The 13,207-nt window shown below is 51.6% G+C and overlaps 1 protein-coding gene across 5 annotated transcripts; it reads right to left on the bottom strand.

Moving 5' to 3' along the window:
* Nucleotides 1-1,275: 1,275 nt before the first annotated feature.
* Nucleotides 1,276-11,635, bottom strand: LOC102930379 (acyl-coenzyme A thioesterase THEM4). Of its 5 annotated transcripts, none has more exons than XM_037883045.2 (7): nucleotides 11,390-11,635; nucleotides 10,586-10,746; nucleotides 7,953-8,112; nucleotides 6,420-6,585; nucleotides 6,173-6,283; nucleotides 5,168-5,292; nucleotides 1,276-4,276 (listed from the first exon to the last, which is right to left on the bottom strand). In XM_037883045.2, exons 2-7 carry the CDS (start codon nucleotides 10,739-10,741, stop codon nucleotides 4,218-4,220), a joined length of 777 nt encoding a protein of 258 aa, XP_037738973.1. In that variant the 5' UTR covers nucleotides 10,742-10,746; nucleotides 11,390-11,635; the 3' UTR covers nucleotides 1,276-4,217. The 5 variants fall into 5 exon arrangements, with proteins under 5 accessions (XP_037738973.1, XP_007068171.2, XP_043391173.1 ...); XM_007068109.4 differs by having other exon boundaries at nucleotides 11,323-11,557; XM_043535238.1 differs by having other exon boundaries at nucleotides 10,586-10,743; nucleotides 11,323-11,557.
* Nucleotides 11,636-13,207: the final 1,572 nt, after the last annotated feature.

Genomic DNA, 13,207 nt, shown 5'->3' with positions numbered 1-13,207 from the left:
GGGACTGGGCACCGACATGGCTAACAGGACTGGCCAGAGCTCGTATAGTTCATAGGATCAACCACTTTAGGAGGGAGGTTAAGCCTTGTTCTTCAGGGTTCATGAATCTATTTGTTAGGGATCAGGATGAGAGCCGATGGGGGAGGCAGATTATCCCACATCTGCTACTGGGGGGTTCGGATGCTGTCTTCAGATGTCATGCTGGCCGCTGTCAGAAATAGGATACTGGGCTAGATGGACATTGGGTCTACTCCGGCCTGCCAATCCAGGGGTGGGCAAGCTTTTTGGCCCGAGGGCCACATTGGGGTTGCAAAACTGTATGGAGAGCCAGGTGGGGAAGGCTGTGCCTCCCCAAACAGCCTGGCCCCGCCCCCTATCCGACCCCCTCCCACTTCCCTCCTCCGACTGCTCCCCCTCAGACTCCCCGACCCATCCAACCTTCCCCAACCCTTGTCCCCTGACTGCCCCCTCCTGAGACCCCCTGACCCTAACCACCCCCCCCAGGACCCCACCCCCTATCCAACCCCCCCCCCCGCTCCCCGACCCCTATCCAAACCCCCCACCCTCTGACAGGCCCCCTGGGACTCCCACGCCTTTTGAACACCCCTCCCCCCCCATCCGCCCGCAGCCCCCTTACCATGCTGCTCAGAGCAGCAGGACTGGCAGCCACACTGCCCGGCCGGAGCCAGCCCCACCGCCACGCTGCCCTGCAGGAGCTTGCAGCCCTGCCGCCCAGAGCACGCGCGGTGGCGTAGCTGCAGGGGAGGGGGGACAGCAGGGGAGGGGCCGGGGGCGAGCCTTCCCGGCCAGGAGCTCAGGGGCCGGGTAGGACGGCCCCGCGGGCCGGATATGGCCCGCAGGCCGTAGTTTGCCCACCTCTACCCTAGGGTGAGTCCTAGGGTTGTGATGTATTACCTAGAGAAGACATCCCGGAGCGTTTGGCAGGAGGGAGGGCACTGCTGGCAGTACACATAAGAAAGCCAGGTAGCTACTGCTCTCGTCTTATACTTTACGCCCATTCATTAGGGCGGGGACCATCTTCATGTTGTGTGTCTGCACAGCACCTGATTGGTGCCTCTAGGTGCTTCTGCAATAACAACAGAGAGCAGCAGAGACCAGGAAACCCCTAATTATTATTAAAAACAAACCCACCCCTCTCCAGGCAGCTTACTGCAGAACAGCACAACCCGAAAGCAATGCTGTTCAGAAGGTTCACCCGGCCACAGTTCCATGCAAGAGGGGAAAGAAAAATAAACTAAAAAGGACCAGCACATATCTGTTCTAAAATAAACATCTTTATTCCTGACTGGTCATGCCCCTTTTAGATTGCAGAAACCATCCCTTCAAATGGAGATGCTCCAAACAGTGACAAACAAGATAACAATCCAACTCAAAACCAAGATGAACTCCCCACCCAGGCACCAGGATATTTGAGAGAGCAAATTTCAAGTTTTTAAACCCTGCGCACTGGGTGAAGAACAATAAGTCAATTCATGTCACAGCCCAATTAAGTCCTTCTGTTTGAGCCTCAATCAGTTGTTGAGAGATTTCCTTACCAGCATTCTCGGCTCTGGCTGAGAGCCTAACAATTATTCCAGTTTCACGACCTGATCCGATTTGCCGTGTTGCTGCCCTGTGTTTTCTTTTGTTCTTCAAGCAGTTCTGAAGGTGGACCTAGCCTGGTCACTTTCATGCTCTGCTTCTCCTATGGAGCACTCTGCACTAGGCTGTGTCTAAGGTGACAATTTTTAGAAGCATTCTCCCACCATTAGTATAGTAATTGCAGGAGTGTGGACACAGCTCAGGTTCAGGCAGTTTTAAACCATGCTGGTCTCTAAGCCGAGCAGGGATAAACAGCACCATGGCAGAAATGCCAGAGCCCAATCTACCCTAATACTTCCATGGTGCCAGCTGTGGGCAGTTCTCCCACTGTTGGTTCACATTGTGACTCCATAGAGTATGTGAGTTACTGGCAGTGAATGCTCATTTACAGAACTTAAAATAAATACATACGCCCCCCATCCAAACATATGGGAGTTCTTTGATCTGCCTGGACTGAGAAACAGAAAGTGCTCCTTCACTCGGTTCCGGGATTAGCTCCGTCTAGTTGCAGAAGTGGAGCAGCTGCAGGATTGAAGAAGCAACACTACCAGGACAACACTGTTGCGGTGAGATTTCCCACAAGGTGAGATGTTTAAAAGACAAACAAACCCTTTCCCCTCAGGATTTAAAGTTGTCCTGAAAGCCTTCCCCTTCATAGCAAGGAGCGTAAATCCCTGGGTCTCACAAACGCAAACTTTCAGTGGCGGGCACAGGCAAAAATCACTGCTGCTCTTTAGTGAGCAAATTCAAATCCCATTCAAGATTAGCTTTAAGGGTAGCTACAAGCAAACTCCTCAGGAGGCTTCTGCAAAACACCTTCTGTTTTCTCACTAATGTAGCAAGACTGCAGTGAGTTAACTTCAAAAATAAATAAGATTGTATATATTACTTCCTTTGCCTCCATTAATGTTTTCTTTGCCTGATATCCCAGACACAACTAAAGATCTACTATAAATAATTAGCATTTCTAGTGCTTGACAGAGATGAATTAACCCTCACTGTTCTCCTCCCAGGACAGAAGAGTTTAATCAACCCTTATTTTACAGGTAGGGAAACCAAGGCACAGAGGGTAAGTGACTTGCCCATGATCACTTGAGGCAGTGGCAGAGTTCAGAAGGGAATCCAGGAGTTTGCCTCCCCCCATCCTGTTCTCCTCTCCCTCCCACCCCTCCATGACAGCTCACTCCCAAAGGAAAGAAGGCCGTGCGCTGGCTACTGATTGTTAAGGTCACACATCAGCAGCAAACTTGGTGCTCCAAGATCTGCTCATTGTAGGATTGGGGCCCTGGAGAAGGAAGCTGCTAAAGAGGAAAGAGATTTGGCCTGACTAAGATCTGTTGCTAACAAAATAGAGCGATTGTGAAATGCTGCTGTGATGCCTCACGCTTCTAGTCTCCTTGTGAGGCAGGCCCCACTTCAGGGCAGCTGCATGGCTGCGCTGCATTATGGAAGACGTAATCTGGCTGGGGATCCCGGCCCATACAGAACGGCATTTCGGAATCAAAATCATTTCCATTCCAGCCTTCCATTTTCTGATGGAAAACACTTAATGCTGCTGTGGAAAGCAGAGGCATTCTGCAAACGTTTTGTTTGATCAAAGGCCCGATTTTCCATGAAAAAGAAAAAGGTTTTGACTGAAAACTTTCAATCAGCCCTAAAAATGTCTCTGCAAAACTTTGCGGTGACTCTTCCATGACAGTGCCTTCCAATGCCATAGCTCTATCCCATAATCGGACTCAGATCTACTTTTTAATTCCTCAGTTGGCTCTGCAGAGCTTACGAGAGCAGGAGCTGGTTTCTCTTCCGGCTCGCGCGTCACTAAACAGATCTGTCCACTAAGTTCCAATGACAGGGACAAATTATGTTCTATGTTACCTCCTTTTAGGCATGGAAGCCAAATTCCCCACCCCACCCCACTTCTCCATGCTAAAGGAGAATGGGTCACAGCCAAGAGGATAAGATACAACTTGGGTCTGGATCACCCTGTCTAGTAGAACTAGACCTGAACTGGCGCATAAGGTTTCAAAACCCATTACCCATCCCGAGGCATGTAGATCACGTATGCTGTGAAGGATAGACAGCATGCTGGACCACAAGATAGCACGCAAGTTTCCTCAGCAGACAAGACAAAATGGAAGACAACAGTAAGAAATACGTGTAGGAGCTGAGAGAATCTACATGCTTGCAGTGCAGGAAATGGCTGACCAAGGGTTTATCACATTTGTCCTTTGATAAAACACCTGATAACACACAATAACATGCAGAGCTCACTGTCTCTGAAGTCCACAGACGGCACCAACTCCCATCAGCAGTTCCCGGTACAGCCGGCAAAGAATGGGACCTTCATGTTCGGAGGTTAATCAGAAATTGACCGGCCAGCTGAGGGTGGGGCGACACAACAGCTGTAGTGGAGCCCAATGGGCAGAGGTGGCCTTAAGAGAGGCCCCCCCAAAGTCGATGAATGCAGAAGAATCTGCACCATATCACTGTTACTCAGGAGAAGTCCAGGGCAGAGCTCTCTCTTCAGAACAGAAGAGAGAAGAGCAGAGAATTAGCGACCGGAGAGGCTGTAGTGGGCTCGGCTGCAGCCTGGTCGTCCGACAGGCCAAGACGACTCACTGGGAGCTCATCTGCTCCTGCAGGGACTTTGTGGAATTCAGCTGGATAAACAGGGCTAAAACAGGACGGAAGAAAGGATGGAAGCGTCAGCTCAGAACAGCCATGGCAACCGGAGAGCCATGTGTGTGCAGGGCCCAGGACTTCAAAAGGAGAGGAAGTGTCTGCCCTGTGCTCTGCAATCTATGGCACAGGGCTGTTCTCAGACAGGAAGAGCACAACTGCTCTTCTGGAGACACCCAACTCGCTCCGCTTTGCCAAGTGGTTTGTCCTTTGACAGCTCTCCAAGGCAGTGCACATAGGGGGACCCTGCAGCTTCCACCCAGGTTGTGAAAGGGACAGAGGCTTGGAGCTGCAGTCGGTCTCTGCAAAGCAAGCAGCAAGGGCCAGTGCTGGGTATTTCCCTACTGCTTCAGCCAGCCTGTACCTTACGCAGTGATGAGACCAGGTCAAGGCCTCAATCCTACAGCATGATCTGCTAGCGAGGAGCCCTGCACCAGAGAAGTTGCTCTGACTTCAATGGGACAGGGCTGGCTAGCAGGTTGCACTGAGCACCGCACTTTGATAGGTCTTTGCTGCCCTCTAGTGGCTGGTTCACAGACTTTTGAGCCTGCTGCTGCTGGTGCTTTTAGAGTACAAGGCCCTGGCTCCCCCCTCACTGATGACCTATCCAGAGCATCTAGACTGGGTCACCTAGAGACAGATGGTTCTTGGAGATGGGGGAGGAGGGGAAGCAAACAGGACTCCACGTCACAAGGAGTTTATTCATTGTGGTCATGTCCAGGTACCAGTGTGGGAAGGCACACGCTATACCAGATACCGTTTCTGTTCCCCACACAAAGCTATCTCCACTGGGACAGAAAGTCTGAGGCCCCCCTACCTGACTGCCCAGGGGCCAAGTGTCCACAGGTTCTGCTTCATCTATTAAAGCCAGCCACATGATCCTTACCGGTTGCCTCTGCATGAAGCGTTTGACCATCGATGCTCTTGACTTGACAGGACAGAAACACTTTCCTTCCCTCGACTTGGTCCACTTTGCTGTCCACCAAGACCACCGAGCCCAGCGGAATGGGGCTGCGAGAAGAAAACAGCTGATTGTTAGTGAGATTCCACTTCCTGTCCTATGCCATAGAGTAGCACACCTGCGAGCTGTTAAACAGCCACCGCGTTCCACCCCAGAGGTGGCAGCACTTTAGTGGTGGGGGAAGCAATCCAAAATTTCCTAGAAGAGAATTTCATTAAGCTCGGGTTAAAGTTGAGAACACAGTCTTAACACGTAAGCTCTATCACCCAGCGAGCACAGACAGTCTAAGCAGTGGTTCTTAACATCAGCTTTTACTCTGACATCACATCCTCACCCACACGGTCACTTCAGTGCCTGCAGAGCCATCCTAGATAGCACACCGCTCTACTGAGTACAGAAGCTACCAGCTCTTGTTCTGAGGAGTACCTAGGAGGATGTGACTATCCTCACAACACCCCAGTGAGGTAGAAAGGTGATGTCCCCATTTTACAGATGGGGAGCAGAGGCACAGAGAGATCTAGTGGCTTCCCAGGGTCTTAAAGGGAGTCTGAACCCAGATCCCGATCCAGTGCCTTAACTGCAAGCTCATTGTTCCTCAGAAAGGCTTGTCTGGACGTGGTAGAGGGGCGAGTGATTCCCTAGTGCCTGATCAATAGTACATTGATTGAGCTGGAAGCATACGTAGACCTTTCTCAATGAACAGGGCTATAAACCTAAGAGTACCAAGTTGTCAAACCATTCCAGAGCAGGACGCAATTGACGTCATCATTATCTGACCCCTAGTCGTGGACCCACAGTGCTAGGTGCTCCCCAAACACTGACCCAGGAGATGGGCCCTGCCCCGAAGCACTTACAGTCTCTTTGCACTGTCGTAGGCCCCTGATTTTATGGGTAAGTCCTGAGGCTACACAGAAACATTAATTCACTTACTTCCTGTAGTTTATACTGAGGTTAGCAGTCATCACCCTGCCAGCAACAAATATAGCGCAGCCCCCAACAGTGCTGTCAATGATCGTCGCCGTGGAGCCCCCATGGGCAAACCTGAAAGGCAGATTGGGAAGGTGACATAAGAAAGGGTTGAACATGATCTCCCGAGTGCTGCTGCTCTCCCACCCCAGTCAATTGCGGTTAAGCGGATCACCACTCTCGGGTAGGACAATTAAGGGGACCTCCTCACCCCGGATGCCCTGCCAGATAGGGGCCCGGCTGGAACAGACACACCATCCTTTTCTCAGATGGGTTAAGGAACATGGCATATTCGAAGCCCAGTCCTTCTGTATCCATGTTTCTGGAGAAGAGGCGGGTTCCCTTCTGCTCCTTTTCAGGCACTAGCTTCAGCGATTCTAGTCGGGTGGAAAAAAAGTGACAACAAATGAGCGGCAAGGTGCAGAGCTGTTAGGCATTAAAGGCACAGCACCAGGCTAAAAACGAAGGCCCAGATGCATGAAAATTTCAGCGGATGACGTTAGGAGCCTGAATACCTTTGTGGATCTGGGCCTAAATCCCTTACGTGTGTGGCTAATGACCCCATGGATTATTACGAGTCAGAATGTTACAAGGCTAACATTTCCACTACAGATGGTTTTCAGATTTAATTGGGTTGAACTGTAAAGCCCGGCTAGTCAGTTTCACTTTCTAGTTCTCCTGCACTAGAACAGAGGTGAAATGTTTACATTTGCCATTTTACAAGCTGGGACAATGCGCTTACTGCTGAGCCAGCCACAAAACACAGACAGGCCCAGAGTTCACAGGATGCAATGGGAAGCTCAGAGGAACGGAGACAAGGAAGAAAGTTTTTTTGTTTTTAATGTACCATTATTGACTCATTTCCTATGCGCGCCTCCAAGGACATGAGTCTGCAGGAGGGGACAGTGGTTTGGCAGACTGGAAGCATATTCCATGCCTAAAGGGCGGCGCGGAAAGAAACACAGAGACGGTTGCAGGAGAAACAGCTAACCACAACATTTGCAGTTTGGACTGCACAGAGGGAAGGGGAACGTTTAGATACAAACCAAAATACACAAGGAAATTTAAGGGGAAGGGAATTTTATGATGTTACATTTGGTAACTGACTTCTGGAAATGCTGGACACAAGATATTATAGGGGCAGGATTCAAAAAGATTAGTCATGGACAGAAATAAAGAAACTATTCTCCAGAGTAACACTAGCTGGATAGAGGCGTAATAACAGATATCAACCCTCAGGGTTCAGGATCTAAACTGAGCCGTCAGCTGCTTGGGGTTGGGATGAAACTACCATCTTTGCATAGTTATTCGCTATAGGGGAAAGAGGGTGTATTACTAGTCACTGTCAGAGACAGGATGGCTCATTGGTCTGATCCAGAACTGGCACTTACAAATAGGAGAGTGAACAGACATTGTTTGCCAGAGCTGGGGTTGATATTTACACTCTACCCAGGAGGTGGCAACAGGAATGTGAGATGGTTAGTGGTAACAAAACAAAAAAAGGATCTCAGGGTAAAGATAGGGGGTCTGATTTTCCCCTCAGTTACAATAGTACCCGCTAGCACTGTTCTGAATTTACACTAGCGTTGGTGGAGGAAAACTCAAGCCTGTGAACCAGTGTGTTTCTTCATGGCTTTAGTAGCAACCCCAACACATACCAGACAAGGTAAAGGAAGTAGGGTGAATACTTGATCCAGAATTGCATAGGAAGACACACACACACACACACACAAAAAAGCCTTGCCTGGTATATGATCAACACTATTGCCGTAGGAAGGAATCCTTTTCCATGTCCCATCTTTACACATCTCCAGGAACCTGTTATACAAATCCATCATGCCCTGGCTCCAGCTGGAGTTGGGGAGGGCATAATCCTTCGACTGTCTGGCCTGAGAGAGCCAGGTCTGAAAAGAAATTGTTGAGATACCGTGAAGCTGGTGACCATCTCCTAATAATCCTGATAAACATTCATCTAGCACTTTGAGCCTTCAAAGCACCATGAAAACTTTAATCCATGCCATTTGACAAGGCAGAGATCCAGACAGTCGTAAATGCAATCTGCCTGCTTTGTGCTGGGTTTCCTTTTTGCATAGGGTCTAACAGGACCATTTTGAAAGGTGCACTGACTGCATCCCCTTTTCGAAAACATCATTCTCCATTTACTTCCTGTGAGAAGGTTTCCATGCAATGACGCAATGGGATACTGTTATTTATCTAGTGAACACTGAACAGGTTTTCAGAAGCAGCCACAAGACAGAATAAACCAACACACAAATCCAGAGTCACATAAGCCATCATAGATATCTAAGGTTCGAAGGGACCTTGACAGGTCCTCTAGTCCAGCTCCCTCACACTGAGGCAGCACTAAGTACACCTAAACCATCCCTGACAGGTGTTTCGTAGAATCATAGGACTGGAAGGGACCTCGAAAGGTCATCTAGTCCAGTCCCTGCACTCATGGCGGGATTAAGTATTAGTTTGTCTAACAGGTTCTTAAAAACCTCCAATGATAGGGATTCCAAAACCTCCCCAGGCAACTTATTCCAATACTTAGAAAAACCTGCTGACTATAAGGATTGCTAACATCTAACTTCAGTCTCCTTTGCTACAGATTAAGCCAATTACATCTTATCCTACTTTCAGGGGACATGGAGAACAACTGGTCATTGTACTCTTTCTAACAGTCTTTCACATATTTGAAGACTGCTGTGGTCCACACTCAGTCTTCAGACCCCCACCTTGTCCAGCGGTTAGCTAGCGAAATTAGTTCTAGTTAGACACAATGAGCCAAATATTCTGAACACTCTTTCCAGGGTAGAAAAGCAGTAGTTCCTCCTGCACTGGATGCAATTAGCAAATGGCATCGAGTCAGCAGTATATAATTTTTGTCCCCAAGTAAGCAGAGGATACTTTAATGGGGAGGCAAGATATAGCAGTATAAACACAGACTCACAGTTAAATGCCCCCTTTTTTTTTTTTTAAACTTAACTTACAAGTTTCCAAATCCAATTTACAGTCATTATGGATGCTTTGCTGACTGAATGCATCTCAGATCAATAAAGTCAGTTTTGCTTTTGATTACAATCACTTTAAATTTTAGCACCTCTGCTGCCAGGTTACAAACCCTAGCAGATCAAAGTTTCGTTTTAAAAATTAACTCTTCATTTGAAGAAAAACAATCAAAGCCTGTGGAAACTTTTCTATTGCTCTTTAGTCTTCAAACCTCAAGTTTTGGCCCAAATACTATAGTGTGTTATTATTCAGGAGACTGCTGCCTGTAACAAAGGTAGTACTAATGTGTTAATCACATTATCTGATAGAAATATTTCCAAGCTAGGTATTGGATTAAAAATGCCTTCACGTGATTTTATTGGCATAAAGTCTTCTGTGACTGTTCTAAGGAACAGAAGTGAAGGTGGTACATAATTCATCACATAGAGCAACCTATGAGATACTCAAGAAAAGGTTTAATGTAGCAAATGAAATTCTGATTATACTGATTTGTTATATTTAAGAAAGGCAAAAGCAGCTTTGTTATAACATGGTATTCATAATGCTTCATATTCCAGAGAAGAATTCTTCCTCTGATTGTTTTCAGATAATTGCAATTGCTAGCCATCTGCCTGCAGATTCCTATCATTTCCTCACAGTAGCCTGGCAAACAGGGTCATTCATTCATCTTCTTAGCACAGAACACATTTTAAACAAACATACAGCTTTCACCAAGATAATAAGGGAATGACTAAAAGCCATTTCTCTCCGTTTTGTCTTCTCTGTTGCATCAGAGGTGTTTTCCCTCCAACTGAACCATTAGATGGGTAGGCAAGAGAAGATCCACTTTAAAAGCATATATCTGCACTGCAGTTCCGTGCTGTACAAAATGATTTAGACAGGAGGAAGCTGAACCGTCTAACTCAATGGTTTTCAAAATTTACGACCACTAGTACTACCTGGCGATTATATAATGCCTTTCGCCATAGGGTAGGAAAGCTTTTTTCCAAGACATTTCTCTCCCTCTTCAAATGATGGGGAACTGGGAGGCAGACAGGTTGAGAAATTAAGACTCTCCACTGATTTTAGGCTCCTCAACATCTGTGAGTTCAAGCTGACACACTGTGACCTAATTTTCATAATCCTGAGCACCTACAACTGCAGAGTCACTGGGAGATGTTCAGCACCCCTGAAAAGCAGACCCCAAGTTGGGCACCCAGAAATTGAATCATCGTGGATGAGTGGCCCCTTTTGACTGGCTTAAGTGATATGTCCAAGGCCACCAACAGAGTCAGGGTCAGAGTTGAGATTAAAAACCTCTTGGCTTCTGGCCTCCCTGTCCCCTGCTCAGTTCATGCATCTCTCAAACTGGGAAGCGATACTCACCACAGAGTTCCAGAGCAGACTGCATGGGGCTGTTGGACTGCATGAGACAGTTGGACTTAACCCTCGAACGACACCGCAGCCTGACACCTTTGGATCCAGACGGAGGACTGCACTGTGACCAAGCCCCCTGGCCAATCTAACACAATTCCTCCACATGGCTTCTAGGGCAGAGATAGCAAACACTGAGCCTTGCTCTGCCAACGCAGCCCTCGAATGTCATCTCTGTCGTAACACAGGCTGGTGATGCAGCCGGGTCCAATGAGCAGGACTCGCTCGCCTCAGGCTTTTAGCAGCATCAGAAGGGGCCGACCCACCAGAAGCTGTTTTCACAACTGCTCGCTAGCAGCATCTTGAATAATTCCACGGCGCTCGGTGGAGGCAGGATGGGGATTTGGGGCAATCCCGTCCCTTCTGCCAGGAGCTGCGCAGCAAGGGCTGGACTAGTCCCAGCCAGGCTCTAACCCGCCAGCACGGGGCTTTCTGGCTCGGAGCTGCACCACTGGTCTGAAAGGGGGGCTGGAGGGGGCCTGCCTTGCGGCTCAGGCCCCCCCCCAGGCCAGGCTGCAGCAGCAACCGGTGAGGAAGGGGAAGCCCACAACTGGGGGGTGTCCTAAGGGACTGGGGGGGAGGGGCGGAGGGACACCCTCCTGACCTTCGACCCAGGGCACCTGAGTGACCTCTGACCCTGGAGTGACCTCCTGGCCCAGCAGCGATGGAGGGCGGGCTCCCCCACTGACCTTTGACCCAGGGTGGCTCTAGGATGACCTCTGACCCCAGCGGAGGGGGGGGGGGCTTTCCACTGACCTCTGACCCAGTGCAGGAGGCGGCGGCAGCTTCTTCTACTGACCCCTGACCCCGCCCTCTGAGGCGAGCTGCGGGTTCGGGTCGGCTCCGCTCGCCCCTCAGCTCCCCTCCTCCCGCCAGCGAGCTGCACCAGCGACCCAACGTCACCTCACGAGAGGCTGCCGGCTCGGACGTTCAAACGGCGTGACGTCACGCGCGCCGGCAGGACGCGGCTCCGCCCCTTCCAGCGCCCGCTTCCCTCCTGCCGCGTTCCTTCCCCAGATCCCACATAGCGCCCACAGAGCCCGTCCTCCCTCCCCGGGTCCATAGAGCGCCATAGAGCCCTCCCTCCCCCCCCCCCCGGGTCCATAGAGCGCCCACAGAGCCCTCCTTCCCCCCCCCCCCGGGTCCATAGAGCGCCATAGAGCCCTCCCCCCCCCCCCGGGTCCATAGAGCGCCCACAGAGCCCTCCTTCCCCCCCCGGGTCCATAGAGCGCCATAGAGCCCTCCCTCCCCCCCGGGTCCACATAGCGCCCACAGAGCCCTCCCCCCCCGGGTCCATAGAGCGCCCCCTCCCCCCCGGGTCCACATAGCGCCCACAGAGCCCTCCCTCCCCGGGTCCATAGAGCGCCATAGAGCCCTTCCTCCCCCCCCCCCCCCCCCCCGGGTCCACATAGCGCCCACAGAGCCCTCCCTCCCCCTCCCCGGGTCCATAGAGCGCCCACAGAGCCCTCCCTCCCCCCCCCCGGGTCCATAGAGCGCCATAGAACCCTCCCTCCCCCCCCCCCCGGGTCCATAGAGCGCCCACAGAGCCCTCCTTCCCCCCCCCCGGGTCCATATAGCGCCCACAGAGCCCTCCCTCCCCGGGTCCATAGAGCGCCATAGAACCCTCCCTCCCCCCCCCCCGGGTCCATAGAGCGCCCACAGAGCCCTCCTTCCCCCCCCCCCCGGGTCCATATAGCGCCCACAGAGCCCTCCCTCCCCGGGTCCATAGAGCGCCCACAGAGCCCTCCTTCCCCCCCCACCCCGGGTCCATAGAGCGCCCACAGAGCCCTCCCCCCCCCCCCGGGTCCACATAGCGCCCACAGAGCCCTCCTTCCCCCCTCCCGGGTCCACATAGCGCCCACAGAGCCCTCCCTCCGCGGGTCCATAGAGTGCCACAGAGCCCTTCCTCCCCGGGTCCATATAGCTCCTAGCACCCACAGAGCCCTCCCTCCCTGGGTCCATAGAGTGCCCATAGAGCCCTCATTCCCTGGGTCCATATAGCACCCACAGAGCCCTTCCTTCCCGGGTCCATAGAGTGCCCATAGAGCCCTCCTTCCCCAGGTCCATATAGCACCCACAGTGCCCTCCCTCCCCGGGTCCATATAGTGCCCAGAGAGCCCTCCCTCCCCGGGTTCATATAGCTCCTATCGACCACAGAGCCCTCCCTCTCCGGGTCCATATAGCACCCACAGAGCCCTCCCTCCCTCCCAGGGTCCATGTAGCTCCTAGCGCCCACAGAGCCCTCCCTCCATGGGTCTCATATAGCGCCCATTGAGCCCTCCCTCCCCAGGTCCATATAGTGCCCATAGAGCCCTCCCTCCCCAGGTCCATATAGCGCCCTAGCGCTCACAGAGCCCTTCCTCCCCGGATCACATATAGCGCTCACAGAGCCCTTCCTCCCCGGGTTTCGTACAGCGCCCATAGAGCCCTCTCTCCCTGGGTCTCATATAGCGCCCATTGAGCCCTCCCTCCCCAGGTCCATATAGTGCCCATAGAGCCCTCCCTCCCCAGGTCCATATAGCGCCCTAGCGCCCACAGAGCCCTTCCTCCCCAAGTCCCATATAGCGCCCATAG

This window comes from Chelonia mydas, chromosome 24, assembly GCF_015237465.2.
Source record: "Chelonia mydas isolate rCheMyd1 chromosome 24, rCheMyd1.pri.v2, whole genome shotgun sequence".
Classification (NCBI taxonomy): Eukaryota; Metazoa; Chordata; order Testudines; family Cheloniidae; genus Chelonia; species Chelonia mydas.
The sequence above is the reverse complement of the archived record's forward strand: the minus strand, read 5'-3'. Positions and strand labels throughout refer to the sequence as shown.